Here is a 23,202-nt window from a genome sequence, read left to right as displayed (position 1 = left end):
TACCTGGCCAATGTTTTATCTCTGTAAATTCATTCTATCAGCAACTTAATTGGCTTTGAAGAAGCTTTAATATTTTGGAAAACGGTGTTGAAAAAACTTTATTAACTCTCACTATAGGTAGAGTAAACCATGATTTCTATACCAGTTGAAACCCCCCCAGTGATCATGGCAACAGTAACAGTTTCAGCTTCCTTGTGGAATTTGCAGCTGAGAAATTGAAGTGAACTTTGGAGTCAGTCTGAAGCAAAGGTAAAGAGCAACTGTAACAATCCATTTCCCAAAAGAAGTACTGAAGTTGTGCTGTTTCTTGTCTTTAATAAGGAAAAGCTAATGTGTTCATGGATTGTGGATGCATTTGTGCTGAGCAAATCCTCTGGTAATGGATCAAAAGCCATTTAAGAGAGCCACCTGACAAAGTTAATTTCTTACTATAAAAGCCTTTTCTTTTAATTTTTAACAGTGTTATTCATCTTTTGAGTTAGTATTTGACACTTAAGGTATGGCTGTTTATACTTATATAGGTCATGGGATTCAGAACTTTCTAAATCCTGTTGGTTCCCAGCTCGGGTTTACATTGTGGTGGAACTGGACTCCATTGTCCATGAATAAATCTGTCCCCCTCTGTGTCTTCAGCTTCCCATTAATAGTTAGGGGTTGTTCTGATGTAACACACTGGTGAGTGAATGCCCTGAACACTCTGTATCACACCTCTGAGCAGGCAAGTTCAAGTGAAATATTTGGCAAGGAGAATATGGATTTGGTGATGGAGAGGGTTGATCACTTTCCTGTATTTTTGACCTTGAAGTAGTTCTCACAGTGAGAAATTGCCGTTGTCTGAATTTGGAGAAGGAGAGTTCCTTTTTTTCCCCGGGTTCATAGAATGATTTAGACTGAATGGGACTTCCCAAGACTCGTCAGCTTTGTCAAACTCCTCCGAGAGTGCTGCTTTGTGTTAACAAAAATCCGATTTTTCAGTTTCAGCCACATATTAATCAGAAACCATGTTTTAGTTCTCATTTTAAAAGCTCAGCTTATGTCCTACGGTTTTTTATTTGTTTGTCCTTAAACCCCCCGGTTTTTCCGCGTGGGATGATGCTGAGGAGCATCGCTCGAGTGGCAGCTCGAGAGCTCTACCCAGAGCCGAGCGGCTCCTTCTTCCCACCAGAGGGAGCCCGGCGGTCGCCGCAGGATCAGATCCGTGCGGGTTGGGGAGCGCTTTGCGATCTCTCACCGGCCAGCAGAGGGGATGTGCCGGCCAGGCCGGCCTGAGCTCAGCCCCTCATCGCAGGATCTCGGGCTCAAATCACAGGTACGTGTCTGCCGCCGTAGCCTTAAAGAAATTTTGTATCCAGTTAAAATGCTGCTGTCTTCAATGCATAAAGTATCAGCAAAAATTCAGAGAACGCTTCAATTCCCAGTGGAATTTCTGGAGTTGTGCTACCGCAGTAGATACAGAGGGTGTAGTTGTTTAACAGTGTTATTCACTCAAAGGCAAGTGTGCACACAGAAATCCCTCTTGTGACTCATTACAATTCTTCCTCCCTCCAGAAAGGACACAAGTGTCAGAAAAGCAGAGCCAAATAGAAACCACTCCAAAAATAAATCAGAATGCTGAGCCTTCAGTAAAAGTTCTATATGAATTCAGAACAGATCCCAGTGATGTCACAGACCTGCCATTGTTTATAACCGTGCCAGTACAATCTTATTATTCCTAGAAATACATTGCATGTCAGAATTTTGTTGGTCAAACTGCTGCTAAGCAAACAAATAGTATCAATAGAGAAAAGGCAGTTTATTTTATTTCTGGGACAGATTGAGAAGTCTTGAATGATTTATAGAGTTATTTATTAAACATATAGATTTTATAATTATTTAGTTCATAATCTGTTTTCCATATAGGTCAGCCAAAGCCTGTTCTGTGTTAAAAGCTGAGGAAACAAGTGCAGGAAAAGCAGTTAAAGCCAGGAAACAAAACCAAGAGGGATGGACTATACAAAAGTGAACATATGAGTAGCCATTTGTGATATAGCTGAAAGTACCCCAAAATATTTTCATTGGCATATAAAAAAGCATGGAGAGGAAAACTGTTTAATGGATTTTGAAACAGTACATATCTCAAAGGTAAGAGAGCTACTCCTGTGGAGTTGTGCTTTTCATTCCTATGGGATTTTATTAGTTCTTATCAGAACTATATCCCACTCTCTTTTCTAACAACATGTACCAGAAAAACATGCTTCACCAGAAACATGAAAGAAACAGTTTTATGGGGGATATGAGGGGTCCATATTGTCTTTGCCTGTCCTCCAAACAGGAAAGATGGAGCTTTGGTTGCTTGTTACCCTTTTTTTAGAGGTTGAATTAGTATATGGAAAGGACACATGCTGTAAGCAAGGTTAAGGAGGAAGTGTGATGGTGTGATTTCTTAAGGAAGATAATATCTAGTAGCCAGAATTCTGTTTAAATCATTTGCCACCCTTCACCCAGAGGTGAAGTGTGGGGCTAAATAATATACAGGATGAAAGTGAGACTAATGCCCAAGCAAAGCAGCCTTTATTGTCAGTATCAGAGTTATTTTGGAGTAGCAGTTGCCCATCTCTGAAATGAGGTAATTAATAATACTGATATTGTCAGTATCAGAGTTATTTTGGAGTAGCAGTTGCCCATCTCTGAAATCCAGCTTATAATTTATTGGCAAGGAAGGTAGGATTGAGGGACTGACAAGCCTGCTACTAACCAGCACTTACGTGAGTGGGGGAAAACGTGACCTTTGAAGGTGAGCTGCATCAATGCCTGGGGGAGAGCCTTGCTATGAACACAAGAGCGAGCACGGAGACGTGCTGGTGTTTATACATAATATATGAGGGCACGGCTGTATGGCCGGGAATGGATACCTCCCTATGCACACAGGGCTGTGTGCTTGGCATGTTCTCAATCAGTCTTAGCTGTGGTCATGTCCGTACGGTGCGAGGATGCCCAGGCTGCAGGGGCGAGCGGCCGGGACCGCTCAGGACTTTGCCTTTGTCTCACGGGCAGCCGTGAGGAAGGCGCTGGGCCCCCCCACCCCCGCGGCTCCCCCGGCCCGGCTGCCCCTTTAAGAGGCCCCAGCGCCGTGTCAGTGCCTGCGCCGGGTCCTTCCCTCCCCTCCCCTTCCGCAGCGCCGCCGGAGCCGGGCCGCGATGGGCCGCCCTGGGCAGCGGGGGCTGCGCCGCCGGGGGGGCTCCCGCGGGGCCGCGGGGCGCTCGGGCACCGCCGGGTAGCGGCGGAGCTCGGCCGGGACGCGCCGCCGCATCGCCGCCCGCGCGGGGACCGTGTGCGCCCCGAGCGCAGCACAATAGCCGGGAGGAGGAGACAGGGAAAGGGGCAGGGGGAGAGGAGGAGAGAGAAAGAGAAAGCACAACACGGGGGCTGCCGAGGCAGCGCGGAGCGGAGGGCTCCGGAGCGTGGCCGCGCTGAGGACCGTGCCCAGGACGGCGGCGACAGGAGGTGGGTGGGGGGCGATATTTACCTTCCCTCCCCCGCCCCGAGCCCGCTCCTTTGTCCACGCGCTTTGAAGTGCTCGGGGATCGCCGGGGTGGGAGCATTGTTATTCGCCAGCAAACGATCGGTCATGCCGGGGAGAGAGTAGCGAGCGTACGCGGGGCTGGAGCCGGCAGAAGCAGAAGGAGACGGGGACGAGAGACGATTGCGAGAGAGGATTGCTGCCTGCCTCCCGGTGCCCTGCATGGACCGCGAAAGAGACGCGCTGAGTTGACCCTGCCTGAGCTGTTTCTGCTTCTACATGTGAGATCCGGTTGGTTTTTTCTTTCCACCTCTTTCTCTCCAGCCTCCTTCTCGTATTCTCTACTTACTCCCGTATGCAAAATGGTGGACCCTGTGGGGTTTGTAGAGGCTTGGAAAGCACAATTTGCAGACTCTGAGCCTCCTAAAATGGAGCTGAAATCTGTGGGAGACATTGAACAGGAACTGGAGATGTGCAAAGCATCTATCCGGAGACTGGAGATGGAGGTTAATAAGGAGAGGTTCCGCATGATTTACCTGCAGACTCTTCTGGCAAAGGAGAAAAAAAGCTATGATAGACAGAGATGGGGTTTTAAACGTGTTTCTCAGTTGCCTGAAGGGGGTGCAGAGCAGCAGATCCAGGACCTGCATCATCACCAGTCTGCTGACCAAGACGAATATGAAAAAAGCAAGTCACATCACGGGGAGGAAAAGTTCAAACCCAGGATACCCTCTATGCGGAAGCTGTCTACCCAGAGTGATGGGTCAGACCTGTCACCTTTGGACAGCCCCCACCACGGGGAAGGAGAGCAGGACAGGTGTAAGTACTACGGTGAAGAGAAACTGAAGAGAGTTGTAGAAGACATGGAGAATCGCTGTGATACAGATGGCTCTCCTTCAAAACACAGATCGGCTTCCACTCGCAGACTGGTGGGATCTGCTGAGAAGGAGGGATCATTTGAACCTAAGGAGAGAGGGAACAGCACCAGTGTGGCAGCCTTAAGGTCCAATTTTGAGAGAATGAAAAAGGTGAATTCGCACTCTTCTGGTGACAACAAGGACGTTGTTGAGAAGCCCTTTTATGTGAACATGGAGTATCATCACGAGAAGGGTCTAGTAAAGGTCAACGATAAAGATGTTTCTGATAAAATAAGCTCCCTTGGCAGCCAAGCCATGCAAATGGAACGCAAAAAGTCTTTGCACTCCCTCCCTTCTAACATGGTACCCAGCTTCAGCGAGTTCCAGAGGCCTGCCTACAGGGGAAGGTCCTCAGAGAGCAGCTTTGGCTATGATGGAGAATATGAGGATGCTGAACTGAACCCCAAGTTTCTGAAAGATAACCTGATTAATGCCAACGGCAGCAACCGCTCACCTTGGCAGCCCATGGACTTCCAGCCGTATCAGAGTATCTACGTTGGTGGAATGATGGGGGAAGGAGAAGGAAAAGGACCTATTCTGCGAAATCAGGGCCCACCTGACCAGGAAAAACATCTCACGTGGCCCAGGAGATCTTATTCCCCCAGGAGTTTTGAAGACATTGGAGGAGGATACACTCCTGATTGTAGCTCTAATGAGAACCTTACCTCCAGTGAGGAAGACTTCTCCTCAGGACAGTCCAGCCACGTCTCCCCCAGCCCCACCACGTACCGCATGTATCGGGATAAAAGCCGCTCCCCCTCGCAGAACTCCCAGCAGTCCTTTGACAGCAGCAGCCCACCGACCCCCCAGTCTCAAAAGCGGCACCGGCAGCAGCAGGTCATCGTGTCTGAGGCCACCATTGTGGGTGTACGAAAAACAGGACAGATCTGGCCCAGCGATGGAGATTTGCCCTCTGCGAGGTGTCACCAGGACAGCTGTTTCCACGGGGATACAGGTGTGTACCAGCTTTTTGCTTGGTCTTTTACATCTATCGAGCAGGGAATGGCGTCCTGGAAATGAATTGGGAGACCCTGGGTGAATCACTGTGAGGGGGCAAGTGTTTCCTGTGAGAATTCTGTGTTTCATTTGTAGTTTTGCTGTTTTAGGAAGATCCTACAGAAGTATGTCACACTGCATTTTAGGAATTCAGTCTGGATTCCTTGATTCAGACTTCTTTTGAGAGGATCAATGGAGTTCCACGTTAATAATTTCTTAAAGTTTCAGTCTGAACACTGAGCTAAAAGGGGCCAGAAGTTCACCAGGTATTCACCATTTGTGGTGAATTCACCACCAGTTTATTCCCTCCCTCGTATTTGTGCCCTATGGAGTAGTTAAACTCTACCTCAGAGGTGGTAGTGTGCCAACAAGCCACAACCTGAGGGTTCTGCCAGAGCTTTACCGATAATGATGCTGCTCCCACAGTCTTGTTTTTTTCCTGTCTGTATTAATTGCAGTGCTAGTTTCTCATTCTGTCTCGTGTCAGCCTTCAATTAGAGCTGATTGGAGGTGATGATTGTGCAGCTCTGTTCTTGGAGCTTTCTGCTATCGCTGAGTGAAGAAAGAACTTGGAATATCAGGAAGCCCTGAGGGAGAAATGTTAACTACGTTTCAGCAGAATAAGACTTTTCATTTGGGGAAGAATGGGCAATGTTTGAATCTGTTTTTATGTAACTTATTCAGGCATGCAGGTGTGTCTGTGGAATCACAGTGAGTTTATAGGTGGAAGAGGCATATAAGAATTGTAAAAATTCAGCTGCAGTTTTTGAATGCATGTAGATGTCTGAACCTATTTAGCAAGGCAAGGCCTGTAATGTAAATAGTATCTTGTGCTAACACCTGTAGTCTCCTATGCAGTAAATGAAAATCAAATCCAGGAATGAAGAAAATAGCAATGTTTGTTTTGATAGATTTCTTTAATTACAAATCTGTGAGTTCTCTCATGGGTTTTCTTCGTCTCTTTGAATATCTCATTTTAATAAGGGATTAACATGTTATTTGTCAATAGGACTGAATTCCTGTAGTATTGGGTGATTTCAGAGGCCTGTCAGAGATGTTAGTTAGGTTGTGAGTTTGCTCTATTACTTCTCAGAAGTAACTGCTCGAAGGAGATGCCTGGCTTTACTTTCCCTGCTGATTGCTTTTGTCAGCAATACTTTTGGGAGCAACAATGGAGATAGAACTCTGCTGTGCTGTGCTGCCATCCTCTTATCCTGTTGTGTTATTGGAAGGCTGGGCAGTTGTAGTGGATGTTCAGTGTTCGTGGAAGCTCTGCACCTCCTCACAGTGACTTCTCCCTTATCAGATTGGATGGACATCCCTGTTTTCTCTCTGGGACTGCTGCATTCTTCCTGGGTTTTAGGGGAGAAGCTGAGTCTTGTGCTCATTTGAACTGAGCTCAGCCATCTGTCTCTGCTCTTGTTTACTGATGCTCTTTAGATGACTGGGAAGCCTCCTGGCAATTTCAGTTCTTGGAGAAGGAAACAAAGGGGTAGAAATAACAAACGTTGATAAAGCTTGAGGGTGAATTCAGCTTTCAAAAAGGCAATAGGTAATTTTTATTTTAAATAATTTAGCTGAGATGCAGTGATTAAAAAAAAGGCAGCTGAAAAGTCAGAACACTCACAATTCCTGGATGCACTGGAAAGCTTTGTGTCTTATTCCTAAGGATGACCACACGTTGCAGGCAAGGACAGAATGTAACTGATCCACCTTCTGCTTTCCTCAGCACAGGGGGTGACATGGCAAGCTTAGCAGAACTTTCACCAGATGGCTAATCAGCACTGTCTTGCACGTTAGCTGGTGGCAACTTTTTACTTAACCAGGAAGGCTTATGCCTTCAGGAGGGCTGGCTTTCTGATTGATTTCTACTGAGCATCATTTTATAGGAGTTCTCTGTCCTTCCCAATTGGGATGAATTCTGATCTGAAACCAGTTGGCAGCACCTCCTTTTCATAACCCAAACAAAAGGCCTGAGAGAGCAGTGTGTGATGATCTGGCTGGCTCCCATTCCCAGCTACCCTGCTCTGATCCGGGCTGTTCTCCATGCCCACGTGGTACCAAAGCCATTCACAGATCCAGACTGATTTTCCAGCACCTGTGGTTCACTCACTGCTTCTGCCAGGCTTCCCTAAAGTTTTGCTTGAACAGAGTGCAAGTTTCAATCACAGTAGGTTCTGGCCAGCCTGCATGTTAATCAGCATCAAGTGGGGTTTATTCAACAGTACTTGACTTCCCTGTGTATTCAGACTGTTTTGTGTTTTGTGGCTTTGCCTTTGATCCCTCTTCCCTTAGTGAAGCTGAGTGTGCTGGGGACAGGTGCAGTGTGAAATTTCCATCTGGATCTGTCCCAGTGCACCTTGAGCTTGGCCAGCAGACACATGCTGTTCTGTCCAAATTATTTCATGACTTCACAGTTAAGTGATGTTTTCCTGGTTTGGTATTACAAAAAAAGGATGTAACTCTCAAGTGGATGGGGTCTGAGCCAAAATTTGAATCTGGGTTTTTGGAGGTGGACTATCAAAAACATTAAAGCAGTCCAAGGTATAGTAGGCTTTCAGTTTTTTCCAAGGAGCAGCATGAGAGCTTCAGGGTTGAGATTTGGTAATAGCTGTACTTTCTATTAAATGTACTTAATGAAGCCTGGGCAAAGATATTGATATTAGGATTAATTATGTATCACTAATTTCCTGTAGTGGGAATAGAAAAAAAAAATCTTAACTTTGCATTAAGCTTGAATATCTTGACTATGATTGTGAAGAAAGAACAAGATTTTGAAAATTCTGCCTTCTGTTAAACATTAGTTGCAGGAATAGACATGAGAAAAGCCACCCATTGTGCATTTCTGCTTATGGTCAAGGGGAAAGTTGTACAGTACTGTTATGGAGCAATGAACTCCTGCAATGGCCTCAGCTGGGACAGTTTTTAATTAACAGCACTTTGTTAATGAAGAGCACACTGGAGCTGTTGCTTGGCTTTGGAGCTTGCTGCATAAATCAGTGTTGTCACTCTGTGTGAAATGATTTTATCTGTCTGCATAAGAACATGGAAACTTTCTGGAGTCCACATAACTCATATTTACCTGCACAGCTGCCTCCCTCCCTCAAGGTGCCCCAGACTAACTCTGTTCACGTGAGAACACCTGGTGGTGCTCTGAGAGCTGTGCCAGGCTCTTGCTCCAGACAGCCCCCAGCCACCTCTGTGCTCAATCTGAGGTCAGTTTGGGGATATGTGTCATTTAATTCCATTGGAGTGAGCTTTTACTTATTTTAGCCTCTGCTAAACGTGGGAGTTCTGAATGTCCCTTTTGGAGAGCATGGAACGTTCCCTATTTTTTAGTGAGTTTATTGTAGAGAAGGGAAGGAGCAGTGGAATTTGTGCATGTGAACTGCAAATCCTGTTATGTCAACAGAAGGCCATTTTAAAACTCCTGCTTACCTAGAGCTGAAGGTTCTTCAGTTTTTGTGTGCCTTGAATGCCTGACCAGATAGGCAGGCATCTGAATTTCCTGCTTTTAAGGCAAACTGGACACTACTTACTTGTAAAACCCCAAGAAATCATGTAGTGTGTCATCATGGGAGGACCTTACTCTGTACCAGTTTCTGAAGGGTTTGCTTCTTGAGTTATTTGCATCTTCTGAGATCTTAGACAAGTTTCTTAACTCTTGTATCCTGTGAATTTTAGTTTTGAGATGTAGTTTGAAAAGTTCTTAGTGGGATTTTGCGGACTCCTGAGGAAACATGCAAGTCCTGTTGCTGTTGTTCAGAAGCACAACTTCCCTTTGAGCAGCTGGGGCAGACTTCAGTCCACTGTAGAGAGTCTTCCTTCTGAGGAGCTGAAATGCAGGAACTTTTATAATGTGCAGATTGCTTGTTAATTTTAAGGCCTGCTGGCCGTAGGTCCTTCTTTCCATCTGTGACTTACATTGGATCAATAATGCAATTTAAATGTTCCTGACACTTGTGTAGTTCATTTTGCTATTACTTCTTAAACATGTTTTAATTCTTTCCTGTGATGAGCAGTGATTTCCTAGGAGCACTGATGCCAAGATGCTGTTTAAATGCAACCCCCCACCCTGCTGTGCTTTTCAGTATTTTAGTGGCTTTTGAGATTTTGGAGATTATCAGGATGCTTGCACTACCACTCCCCTCTTAGTCTGGGGAAGTGAAGAGCTCCCTCTCTTTCTCTTCCAGATTTCTCTTTCCCTACAGCAGAGCTTAATGGAATCCACAGAGCTGCTTTATGTCCCCAGTGACTATAGTGGACTCTGAATTGTTTGTTTTGTTCCTTCTTCCACAGAGAGTTGCTGATGTTTACCTCAGGCCTACCAGAAATAGTAGCATGTAGACAGATTTTATTTTTTCTTATGTTCCCCCTAGATCAGGTATTTCTGCAGTCACAAAGCCACCTACCTTTGAAGTGGGAGTGTAAACCAATCCACACAGGAGTTGTCTGCTACTGGGGAGCCCTGGAGACTGCTGGTGTCCCCTCAGCTGGACAGGCCTCCAGGGTGCAAAACGGGAACATTATATTCTTAATTCTTAGAGTTATGCTATCTTGTGCTAATGCTGAGAAAAAGAAAGTTAAGAGCTTGCTAATTTGTGGAACTGATTGCTCTAGCATTTTTCCTAAGTGTTTCCATTTGTCTAAGATCTCAGGTTTGGATATTTGGATAAAATGCCAAGTGCTGTGTTCAGTCACTCCTTCGTGGACAGCTTGCTTTTCACTGCCACCAGGAAGTTTCACTGAGATCTGAGCAAAAGTAATAAAATGAGTTCAATGGCAAGGAGGCATCCTAAGTAACAGATTTGGGATGAAAGAAAAATAAGATTTAATTAGAAAATTTGCTAAACCTTCAAGTGTGGGTTAGGAAATGCTTATTTTTGACTACTGGGCACCATACTAGAGCTATATACTGACTCTTAAAAGAAGTGTTGTGCGTGGGGGGTGTGATTTGTAATCCAAATTTGGCTTTGAAGGCTACCTGAAAGAAGGGCCAATACAGGAGGCCGAAGCCTGTGAAGGTTTGGGCCCCAGGAACAGGCTGGAAACAATTCTTCTTCCAGTTCTAGCATGTTTAGCAGTTTGCTCTCTAATGCCCTCCCCTGCTCCCCAGCCTCTTAGGGGTAAACAGCCATCGTGCAGAGGCAAGGGGGACCTGTATTTCAGCTTCAAGGAATTTTGGAGGTCAGTCCATAAAGGTTAATGAGGTGAGACTTGGCAAGCTGTTTGAGAATTGCTCCATTTCAATTACCACAGGGAAGCATATTGAAAATCAGAGTGTTGATTGGAGGCACAGCTTATCTGGAGCTTGCTTTTCCCCAGAGAAACCAAGACCAGCAGTTTGGGTTTTTTTTTAACTGTCTCCTCTTTGATTTGTTCTGCTCAGTCAGATAAGCATGGAAAGAATAATAAGGGTCTGATCCTGTTCTTCCCCTGGTGAAATATAAGTAATCTTTTGCTGGCACGTGTAGGAAAAGAAATGGTGTTCCAGTCCAGGTTGAATGGCAGATGGATGGAGGGGCAGGCTGCAAGTGACTGGAGAAATGCTGGCATGGATTACTTTGGGTGAGAGCACATGAATGAAGGACTTCCAAAGCACCAATTGGAGTGTCTTGGGTTACAAAGCAGGTTTTGGCCAGCTCACTGATGACAAAGTGGATTGCTTTCCTGATCATATCTTTGAATTACAAGTGATAGGAAAGTAACCATAAGCTGTAAGTAAATCCTTGAATGTTGGTCTGTCCTTCTACTGAGACAGTTTTACAGATCCATAACTCCTCTAATTTTATTTTCAAATTGTACTGTATGTGTTTTAAATAGTAAAAGTGTCCTGTGTAGGACAATGTGTTGTATTTCTGTCACAAAATCTGGCTCAATTTGCAGATCTGTCTGTTACTGAAACAACAAAGCATGTCTCCCTCTCCTTGTCTTCTTCCTAAGTGCCAAAATGGTATCTCTGAGACCCTTTCTTAACCAGGTTATGGCTCGTGTAGTAATCAGATTATTGCAAATGTAATTGGAGTCTCTGCCCAAATGTGGCAGCTGCAGTCAAGTTAGTTGCTCGTGGCTACACAGATGCTCGTGGAGTATCTGTGTGAGGACTGCCCTGTAGGAAGTGTGAATTGCTACAGTTCAGTGTGTTGGTTTGTACTACTGAATTGTGCCTGTTGGTATTACAGGCCTTTTGCATAGTTGTTACCTTTTATTTTGTTATTTTCAGTCATTTCAGCAATCTCTGTTACTACTGGGCGGGGTGGTATTTTTAGAAAAATATTATTTATTTTATCTTGTGGAGGAGAAGAGTAGATCCACCACAACCTTCTTTCTTTTAAAAATAATATATTTTTTTAAAACCCTCAAAACCACCTCCTCCTCTTCAGGAGCTTCTGCACAAATTCTGAAGTATCCAAAATCCACAAATTACTTGCAGATTGGTCTGTGACAGCAGCACAGTAGCAGCTATGGCAGGCTGCTGTGGATCACACAGTATTAGCTGAAATCTAAGCAGGCAGCCCTGGTAGGAGGAGTTAGTTAATAGTGAGTAACTTGTGTGCTTGGACTCCAGCTCCTCTCCTCGAGGTGTGGAGAAGTGCACTGTGCAGCCTTGGCTCACTGTGTGTGTTTACTTCTTAAGAGCTCCAGAATATTCTAGACTCCACACTGCAATGCAGCTCCTTCTCTGCTGGGGTATTTATCAGCTATTCTGTTATCAGCAATTATGTACTCTGGCTGCAGAGCTAAGGAAGGAGTGCCCATTTTAACCCACAAGATGGGTGAGGCTGGAGCAGGCTGTTGTTAGATCAGTTTTAAGAGACTCAACACAAAAAGCCACCAAAAAGCAACAAATGCCTCAGTTGCCTACAGCCACATCTGTGTGTTCCTTTGAAATGGGCCAGCAGCTTCCTGGGCTAATCTGTTCTGAAGGAAAATACCTTGTTCCCTGGAGCATCAGGCTCCAAGTGTATTTGAGCTGCTAACAAGGGAATGTAATTGGTGTGTGTCAGCAGGGAGGTGTCACACACAAACCCAGCACTGATTTGCTGCAGGGCAGTGACATGGCAGGGTACGACTGCCCAGCAGGGCTGGGCTCAGGGTGTCCCAGAGGAGTTGGGTTATGGTGCTTGCAGTGAGCCAAGGCACACAACACTTGTTTCTGTGCCTCTTGGTCCAGCTGCCTCAGCTCATAATTCACTGCCTCATTTTCAGTTCTGCTTCCTGCTAACCTAGAGCTGCTCCGGAAATTTTTTATATTTGTGGCTTGAAGTGACATTATGACATGAGGTTTCAGAAAAGAATATGCTCAGAACAGTAGATCACTGTTGGGAGACTTGGATGCCTTGGATTCCCCTGTCCTTGCCTGTCACTTCTATAAACTGTCCCCTCTGTTTGGATTCTTTCAGGTAGAACGAGTATGGGAGTCCCTTCCCTGGGTAGGACACTTTTGCTTTACACTCTCCTGAGGTGGTTGTTGGACCTGTCAGTCTGACAGGGATGAAATCACTGACATGGTTCTGAGAAAACACAGTAATGCCTCAACTGTCTTGGAGGAAATCATGGTATTTGGATGAATAAATCGGTGTTTGCCAGCTGTATCAATAACTTATTTGGATTTCTAGATTGGTCAGCAGAGAATGCCCAGTTGCAAAATTCTCTTGCAGTTCTCCCACCTAAGCCTGATTGTGATGGGTACCAAAGCCAGTGCTTAGCTGGGATTGAAGGTTCCTGTGTAGGTGATGGGCATCATCCTGCACACTCCATCAGTGGCTGCAGTGAGGAGAGCACATCTTACAGTCCATTCCCTGTTTTACTTTCCTTGGTTTTCTTAGAAAGCTGATGAGTGAAATCTGAATTGCAAGGAGGAAGAAGAATCTGACAGGCTGTCAGATGAAAATAGTCTCTGTAGCCTGGGGACATACACCACTTCTCTAGTTCTAGTATTGATCATCTGTGGCTCTGGGCTGGGGTAAATGGGTATCAGGAGGAGAATGTTTTAGTCAGATCCAGAGTGTTGTCCCAAGGGCTTCCTAAGCTGGAACAAGAACCTCTCAGCTCACAAAAGCAAGATCCTCAGGGGCCCTCAGGAGCCGCTTCTGACTCTGACAGAAAGCTGGTGCACTTAATGTGAGCAATACATTGGGCTTAAAAGTCACCTGAATAATTGTTTGGGTGAATCTTTTGTTCAGCCTTTTCTCCATTGGCATCTCTCCCAAGGAACTTACTCAGGGGAATGAAGAATACTGAATAACTCATTTGTGTTCCCCACTGTCTGCTCTTGCCCTCTTCCCCTTGAAACCTGTGACTGTAATGGGCCCAGAGGCAGATGCTGCTCTAACAGAACTCATGATAAGCATGTGTGTGATCAGGTGAGGGGCTGGTGTGTGACCAGGAGGATTCTGTTTAGTCCTTGAGTATATCCAGAAGAGCCAGTGTGTGCTCAGCTCAACAAGGAACCCAGAAACCATCTGCTGTCTTACATTTATTCCACAGTTCAGTTTTTTGCTGTCAGAAGGGCCATTGGCAGACCTGGCTGATGGTCCCCATCCTTTTCAGGTCCTTTTCAGAGGATAGGGACCAAGGAAATTCCCTGGTTTTCCTTTGGTGTTCAGGGGGTGTATTGAGCTACAGGCCTGACTGCCTTCTTGAATTGATCTGTACTGCATGACAAGGATGAGAGACTGATTGCCATTTTGAGATGGTTTGCATGGTCTGGTGCTCTTGCCATTCAGATGAGGGCTGGGTTCTGCTCCATGTGAAAGCAGGTCTCTCATATCTTATGAATTTATATGAGGCCACAGTGCAGACAATTATTTTTCACTTCCCTGTGTTGTTGAGTGATGTTTGCACACACAATGCAGAGAATGCAGACCTGTCACTGCACCCATTTAGGCTTTGGAGAGGCACTTGCTGAATTTCTTGAAGGTCCTCCTGAGCACAGCTGAGCAGTTCCACAAACCCATAAGCCTTTTCTTTTGTATTCTTGAGAAACCACACTGCTTTATATAGAAATATTTACATAGGATTTAAGCATCACTTTGACCCTTCCTAATCCAAATTGATTTTGCATCTTCTGTATGCACTGAGTGAAATGTGCAGTCACAGAGCTGAAGTCAACTTGCTATTACCAGTTTCTCTGTATTGCTGAAAGGGTCAGTGTTCTCAGTAGGAAAAATATTAGGAAAGAGGGTATGCATTTGGAGTAAGTAACAAGGAAGGAGCAGGAGAACTTAACACGATTGGTCGATTGGGTTTTTTTGCTTGGATTATTGTTTTTTGTTTTTGTAATAGTTGAAAATGCCAGTGGCTACTTTTGAGACCTCCAACAGTGTCTTTGGAAAGACTTGACTGAGGTTTTCCTGATGCCAGGAGAATTCTGTGACTGGTTTGCTGTGAGTGAAGCTCCTCAGCAGTAGCTGTTTGTTTCTATGTAACTACCTGAACCAGCATTTCCCAAGATACTTGGGTTTTGAAGTTTGAATTTGAGCTCTGACTTCAAAAGCACTGATAGTGTCTTCACAGGCTTAGATTATAAATGTTTTAAAACTGACATGCATGCAGGTTGTGCTGTTTCAGTAGCAACACTGATGTGGCTGAGCTGTGCTGGGCAAGCAGTTCAAAACTGTAATTTTGTTTTGAAATGTCTTGTACCTCTTGGAGAGCTGTGTTAGCTGGCCATATGTATCTGCCATGCCTCCTGGTTAGGTGCTATGGAAACCCTAATGAAATTTGGAAAGCATTTTTACTTTATTTAATAATTCTTTTAGCCATCCTGCATCTGCCATCCTAAAGGGGAAAATGGCCTGACAGAGTGAGAAAATGATATTTACATCAAAATAACAAAATATTTTCTTCTTTCCAGTTTGCCCAATCCTCTGAGCTGGGACTCTCTCAGAATGAGTTCTGGTTAGGTAGGGCTTTTTCAGGATTCATGGAGAGAAAAATCTGTGTGTTATGTCTGTGCAGTGCCTGAGACACCAGCAGAAGGTGCCTCCCTCTGTGCTGGGCCATTGTGTGCAGGCAGCTGGGGCTGTCACACCCTGCTGGGATGGGGCTGTTCCGTGGCACTGACCTGTCCTGTGCGCTCAGCAAACCTGCCCTAGGCCTGACCTTGGCTACCCCAAATTCACTCAGCCTTGAGCACTGACCTAGACATAATTTGTTGTGGTCTCTGCTCAAACTGAAGCACGGACTAATGTGATCTAAGCTCTGCTTTGTTCTGTGCTGATAGGTAAACATAATGAAATTTCTACTGCAGATAAAGGGTTACACATCTTCCTCCAGTTAGTGTCCTCCATTCCTGAGCATGTTAGAAGTCTGAGTATCTCCACTTAAAGCAAAGAAGGAGACCTGATTATCTGTTACATAAATGTGTTGTGAATATTTATGTGCACAAGGAGAATCTGAAGAGGAAGAATTTTTAACTTGAATATTTTATTCTCTATATAGGTGTTTCAGACTGGTTTCAATGTATATGCAAAGATACAAGCAAATTTAGAGAGTTCTACCTAAACTTTATAAGGAGCTTTTCCTTGTAATTAGACCAACATCTGGTTAAGGAAGCATTCTGATGCTAAAACTGCTTTTCCCATTAATAGACACTTGCCATGTAGGGCTGATGCACATTGAAACAGGCTTGTTTAATAGTCTTTAATAATTGGTTGCTTTGTGGTTGTGTTTTTTAGTTTGTAAGGAAACGAGTCATTTGCAAGTTTTTTTCCAAACACATGTAAAGAATGAAAAGGGAACTTAAAAAGAAAAACAGCCTTAGGTTTCTAGCAAGCTTTTATCTTAATATAGTGATTTGCATAAATAAATTTCCAAGTGTGTTAATGAGGAAATATGCAGCTCAGTCTTTTGAGTTGTTGAAACTCAGGGTTTTAGCAGAACTGGGTGAGCTCTAGTGTACTGGAATCAAATTTGGTGCATTTCTCCTGGATCCATGCTTTAGTTAGTAAATTGATTAACTTCCTCTTTAGGTATGTGTTAGAAATTGTTTTGTATCCATGTTTAACTTTTAAGGGAAAATACTGTCAAAAAACAAGACCAAAAAAACCAAAACCCAGTGGAGAAAACCTGAGTTCTGTTGCTGGAGGGCTTGCCCTTTCCCTGATTTCTACAATTCAGATGCTTGCTTCCACTATTTCCTTTTTTCTACTGAATTCTGTGCTCATATTAACTCATTCAGTTTCCTCTCTAAGTAAATAAGTTCAGAATCTGGGGCTTTTGCCTCTGGCTGTTCTTGCTCCTTATGTGTTAATCTCTGGGTTTTCTACTTCTTCCTTCTTTTGGTTTATTTGCTTAAAATTTGGAGCACGAGCTGCCTTGTTTTACAGCATGTATCTGTGTATGTCTTCCAGTATTTTCTTATTATGCCCCTTGAGGCTAAATCTTGATTTAAATTGTCTCTGGTGCTAAAGCCTCATGCTGTGACCTGCTGCCCTGTCAGCCGTGCCAACAACTGCTCATTTCTGGCTGCACGCTGGGAACTGGATCAGGGAATTTGTCTGAGGCATTTTTGGGGGTTTTGTTTGGTTTTTTCGGAGCCAAAATCAATCAAACAAAAATCACAAAACTCACCCAACCAAAGCACAAACCCCCTGTAAGCTTGGATCATCATCTATGCTCCTACAAATGTTGCTGGAGGAGCAGTAACTGATGGTGGTGGGGCAGAGTGTAATGCCATGAAAGACAATTTACACTTAAAGCCCCAGTCCCCTGTGACTCCAGAGCTGTTAATTCAAATAACAATGGAACATTAATGCTGAGAAGTCTTGTTTAACTTCAGCAATTTCACTTAGGACTCTCCAGCTGCTTTGGGGTTTCACAAAGAGGTTTGGGGTGTCCTTTGAGCAGAATACCTGTTCCCCAGGAAGATGCCTTGTTTCTGCTGCTGGCAGAGCATGAATGAGTAAAGGCTGCTTGAGAGCTTGCAGATATTAAAAATTGCTTTGTAGAATAAATCCAAATGGAATGGTAGGAGTGAAAATGGCAGTATTTGCAGTAAGACAGACCTGATGACATCCTGGTGACATGATGCCTGAAAATGTGGCTCTGTGACTGCATATGCCTGATGACATCCATTTTCTGTATGAGTGACTCCCCTTTCAGTTGCCTACATAAGTACTTTGTGGTTTCAATTATTACATCAGCAAATACTTTGACTGGTTATGACCAGGAGAAAATGGAAGAAAAGATACAATTACTAGTTTTTACTAAGACTTAAAAAGGTGACCAGCTTCTGCCAAAAGGATGTTTAGGTCATGCATCATCTGAAAGGAGCACAGGAGGGATGCCAGGTCAGCACAGCTTTTAGAGGTGAGTGGACCTCCCTCAGTAACTTGTGTTTGCTTTCTCTGTGTGTGTGAGTGTTCGTGGGCTAAGATTTAATGTCATTTTTTAGGATGTAATTACTGTGATGACACATCTGTAGAATTACATCTTACGACTATGTGAATATTTTCCCTTTGTGAGTGTTTTTGGGAAAGTGGAGTTTTAGAGGTCATTTGTAGGCTTTCTTACGTTTGTTTGCTTTGAAATATAAAATGTCATGTCCTAGCCTAATAATGCAACTAAGATTTCTGTCAGATGGTGTGATTTGCTTAAAAAGCTCAGTCTTGAACAAGGAGAGGGCAAGAGTCACCACTAGGAGAAAATGCCTGGAGCTTCCAGCATTGAAACATCTTTACAGTTTCTCTGTTCAGTTTAATTTTGAATGCTTATGTGACTCCCAGATAAGACTTCTATTTTTACCTGTGACTGCTGGCTCTGCAGAGATTTGTGAACTCTTCTGCCTCAACTCTGCTGAATTCCTGCCTTTGCACCAGCCAGGTGCTACATTTCTGGCTTCCAGCTTCTTTTGCTTTTTCTGTTCCTGTTCAGTCCACAAACATGGGAAAGAACTGCCCCACCCTGCTGACTCACTGAGCCCGGAGCAGTCCCTATATTCCCGAAATAGGATTACTATCTGAGGCACTTGGAGCAGCTCAGCAGAGCTGGCTCTGGTTCTCTTCTCTAGAACCTTTGAAAATAGCTGATTTCTTGTTCTTGGCTGCTGCTCTGCCTCAGCCCCAAGGTGATTTCCTCAGCTCGTATTCATTTAAAGGGCTTTTACAACAAATGCAACTGTTGTAGAAATCAACTCTTATGTAGAATAATCCTTTTAACAGGTTTATTCTGATACTCTGTTGGGTCTTTAAGTGGATTTGACTGCATTGTTTTAGTATGTCCTTGAAGATGGCTCCAAATGAAACCTGTCAGAGTGTGTCCTGTGTGTGCACACCAAGTGTGCCTGGGAGATGTCAGCCAGTGCTGTAGGCAGTGGGGAGGAGTTGCTGTTTGTAGGGGAAAACTGGGGGTAGCAAACCATTCCTGCTGTTGAACCCTGTGCTGTCTACAACTCAGGCTCTCAGGCAGTGCTCAGAAAGTCTCCTTGCTCTGCCAGGGCTCAGCACCTTGTTACAAGGGCAAACTCATGGTTTTTTCCCTGTTCTTCTCTTCCCCTCCTTGCACAGCCTGCAGGTGTGCAGTGGCTCACCCCAGGGGCAGCTGTACCACTGAATGAGTCTCTTTGGCTTCATTTGCTTTGGGAGCAAAGGACTGTGTGAGGCAAATATCAATTATTAATTCTTGCTTTTAAAAATACACAAAGTGACACAGTTTTTGTCTTTGATTGAGGTAAACAGCAGTCTACTTTGTGTCAGCAATGCTGTGCAGCCCTCTTGAAATGGCTCAAATTTGGAGTTCTTGCAGAAAAGTACATCCTGGAAAGGGCAGTGTTTGGCAGTGAAACAGTCAGCAAAATGCCTGGAAAAGAACATTACAACCTTGAGCACAGCCCTTTGGAATGTAGCAGGTTCCTGATAAGGCAAAAATTGGGTGGGTGAATGTTTTTCAGAGAAGCAGGCCTGGAGAAAGGAAGAGTGTTAAGGATGGTAGAAGTCCTGTGCTTAGAGAGTCCTGGGGTTTGTTCTAAGTATATTGAAATAGAGTTTTAATAGTATGAAAATCTGTGTGAGACTTGTGATTAGGGTCAGTTATTTACTTTTAAAAGGGTGATTTGTCATTTTATGTTGCAATGTGCAGAATTGGAGATGGTGCATTTTTTTAAGCCATAGGGATCCTGTACCTGACGTGGGGAGTAGAAAACTCAGTCTGAAATGGTCTGCATGAAAGAAGCAGGATACACACTGTTAAAACTGGGGGTTTCTTTCCATATATTCTCTTGCACTGCTGTAATGATAGGGACTTACTTGTTCTTGGGATCTGCAGGTGTTTCAGAAATGTGGGTACATTCCCTGTCCTCCAGGGAAACTGAGGGGTTTCTTTGTCCTAATCATCTACAGATCATAGGCTGGGATCTTGACCCTGGACTTCAGTTTTGGTTCTAGAACTTACTGCCTACATCTCATCCATGATGTGAGGTGGTATCATCAATGCTAAATTACCTTTGGCCCCTCTCATCTTGCCTGTGCTGGTTAGATCAGTGTGGTTTCACCTTTCTTGTCACTGTTTTTGGTAGAGCACTGCAGTGGATAAGGCCTAAAGGGCCCGAGTCACTGTGCTCTGCTGCCTTTTTGTTGGCCTTTGCTGCAGTATTTGGATGATAAAGAACCATACTGGTGACCACATCTTCTTTTATGTAACCAACCAAACAACTATTATTTAATTACTAATGCATGTCAATGAGCTGAAGCTGTCAAGTTTGTGTCCCGTTACCAGGCTCCTTACTGGGAAGCTCTTCTTTCTTTGTTTCTCCCAACATTTCTGTGGCTCTTGGCTCGTAGAATCCAGGGGTCTGATTTGTGTTCTCCTGTTACAGTGCAAGAGACACTTCTTTTGACCATAACTTGTTAATTGAATGGTACTTGGCAGTACAGAAACTTTGTGGCAGGAGAATATTTCAGGGAAGTCCAGTCTATTCTCCCACTGAGTTTGCTTAAGAAATCAACCAAGCCTTTAGCTGGCAACAATAAAGGCGAGAGGAATTGAAAAAATTCCATTTTTCCTGTGCTACAGGATTGACTGCTAGATGAACCGGCTTTTCTTATTTGCAGTTCTCCAAAGGCAGATCTGTATGTTGGGGTTTTTTTGGGTTGATGTTTGGTTTGGGGTTTTTGTTTGGTTTTTGGTTTGGTTTGGTTTTTAGTGTTTTAACTACTTAGGAAGGTGCATTTACTGTAGAGGTAATTTGTGTTTTGGAATGACTTACTAACCAGTAAGTCCTGCCAGAACAGTACTCCCCTAAATTTTAAAGCCTTCCAGGTAGGTCTCATTAACATTCTCTTGCAAGATCAGTGAGAGAAGCTGGCGTACTCAGCCAGGAATGCAACTGTCTTGTGATCTGTGGTGTATTACCAAGCCCAGAAACTTTCAGTATCTTCCTTGTAGCAGCTTTGCCCAGGTTTTCACTGTGTGGTTGCTTATTTGTACCCTTTGTACCTTTTATTTTTTTCCAAAACTCCATTGTTGTGTGCTCTGCTTGTTCTACCTCTTTAGGAGACCTTTAAAATCTGAAGTTGCTGATGCTCTGAATCAGCAGCTCCCTAAACCAGTTCCTGTGGTGAGTCTGTTTACAGTAGTGTCAAGAAATAAGGTGGCACTATTCAAAGGCAAAAGGAATACCCAGCCCTCAGGGAATGTATGGTTTGAGAGGAGCAGTACCCACACAGCTCTCCTGCCTCTGCTGAGAGCAGCCCTGCTGAGCTGAGCCCTCCTGGTGTGTTTGCTCCCCTCATGGCCCTTCACCAGCACCATGGCACCCTTTCCTGGAGGGGATTCCACCCTTTGGTGTTGGGAGGGTATCTGCCTTTCCTAATGCAATGAAAGGGCCAGCTTGGTTTATGCTTTGGGAAATTGCCTTTTTCTTCAGTCTCATTGTCCCTTCTGCCCAGCTGCATGATCTGAGCTGTCAGATATTGAGCTTAGGATCTCCTGATGCTTTGCTGTGATTTTAGTTGGTTTTTTCTTCTCTGCTGAAATAAGTTCATTTGGCAGTCTCATGAAGTGAAGATTACTTCTGCCTGGGAGCTGAAATGTATCTTCTCCAGAAGTGGCTGTGGCCATCTCAGATGCTGATTTCTCTCCTTGTTGACAGTTTTTGGTTGTGGTGTTTTTCTCCTGTCTCAATACCCTTTACTATTCTGGTGTCCCTGGTGTCTATGTGCCATGCATGATTCAGTTTCATATGTAATTAGTTTCCTCTTTGGTGTTGATTTGTCTATCCTGAGCCTAATTAAACCTTAATTGCTCTCTGATACCTGTGTAAGGATTCTTTCTGTGTATGATGTGCTGCTGCACAAACCCACACTCCCTCATTAGCCATACCCTGAGCTGGCTTAAAACCAACTTTTATTTCAGAGTCTTTGTGTCCCTGTCTCAACACTTTGCTTTTTATCTTTGATTTCCCTCCATCCTTGGCCATCATCTGCTTCTACTGCAATGCACTGTCACCTTTGGGGCAGCCCTGCAGCGTGACTGGGAGACAGGAGGGGTGGGAAGGTTGCAATTACATCAGCAGCCTTGGGGAACCCTAGAATCATGTGAATAGGAGCATGTGAACCCTTGGAGGGGGCTAATGGACTTGGCAGAGATGCTTCTGCTAAAGCAGTTATTCTCCATCCTTCATAGAGAGCATGTGTATTTGAGTATCAGGTGTGGATGGGAGTCAGGCTGTAGTAAAGAATGTATGAACAGAGAGCAAAGAGCTTTGAGATATCTGAAAAGGTGTTAAAACACTAAAACTGCCCTTTATCTACTCAAAGCCTGTTGTTCTGTCACCCTTAACCTTTGGTAGCTTTGTATTTATTGTCCTCAGAGGTCACCATACTTGTACAAGTTGCAGAAGAGCTGTGCTGAGGAGCAGTAGAGTTCCAGGAGTACCCTGCACCTGAGTCCTCAGTACACCCTTCATCAAGAGGGTTTGTGAGACTGCTGCCAGCACATTTGTAAGCAAAGGCTTAAGGAAAGGGCAGTAGTTCTGTGGATTGCATCCTTCTCAATTGTTGCCAGACCCTTTGGGTTTTCTTAGTTTTGTTTTTTCTCTGACTACCATTTCCCTGGAAATCACACATCCAGTACTGAGGCGGTAGGGAGGCAATGTCTGCAAATCGACAGCATAACAAGAAAGAGTATCTGAGTTCTGTTGCTCTGCTTTTGTCTCTAAAAAATACTGTGGCACCATTTCTAGCTCCAACCTACAGGGAGGGGTTTTCCAGAACAAGGTGTTGATGATCCAGAATGGAGCAGCCAGAGGGAGGGTAAGTACTGTCACAAACCAGGATGAATAAAATGCTTATCTGATCCATCCTGAAATGTTTCATCTGTCCCAGGTGTCAGAATCTGGGTATATTCTGGGGTTTAAGCTATTTATGTCATGTCTTGGAGGGTGTGCAAGAGAGAGGTGAGGCTGAGGGGGGGAAGAGGTGACATTTAATCCCTTGCTGCTTGCTGAATCCTAAAGGTTTGCTTTGTGTTGGTCTCTCCCCTGCACTTCCCTCCTACTTTAATGGCAGTGTTGAATGACAAATGGAGGCAAAGCAGTGAAAACAGGAAACATAATCCCTTAAAAATAACTGGTGGGAAAGGAGGAAAGAAACTGTAAATAAAGGAACCCCTGCTTTCATGGGGCAGCTCCACAGAACAGCTACTTGCATGTCAACAAGAAGGAGGTGACACTCTCTGAGGTCACCAGAGAGTCCTTTTGAGCTCCTGGAAGGGTGAGCAAGACCTAAAAGCAGGGGAGCCGTGGTCTGCTCTGTGCTGTTTTTGTTATTTGTTTTGGTTTTGTTTCTT

At 44.4% G+C, this 23,202-nt stretch overlaps 1 protein-coding gene across 1 annotated transcript in view; it reads left to right on the top strand.

Annotated features, from left to right (window-relative positions):
- Positions 1-3,363: 3,363 nt before the first annotated feature.
- The window catches only part of BCR (BCR activator of RhoGEF and GTPase), a 94,096-nt gene continuing 74,257 nt past the window's right edge, over positions 3,364-23,202 (top strand). Inside the window, exon 1 of the mRNA XM_066562195.1 lies at positions 3,364-5,371. Coding sequence (XP_066418292.1) covers positions 3,862-5,371 — 1,510 coding nt within the window. The 5' untranslated portion in view covers positions 3,364-3,861. The remainder of the gene's footprint in view (positions 5,372-23,202) is intronic.

The sequence above is a fragment of the Molothrus aeneus genome, chromosome 18 (assembly GCF_037042795.1).
Source record: "Molothrus aeneus isolate 106 chromosome 18, BPBGC_Maene_1.0, whole genome shotgun sequence".
NCBI classification, from domain to species: Eukaryota; Metazoa; Chordata; class Aves; order Passeriformes; family Icteridae; genus Molothrus; species Molothrus aeneus.
This window is presented reverse-complemented; position numbering and strand designations above follow the sequence as displayed.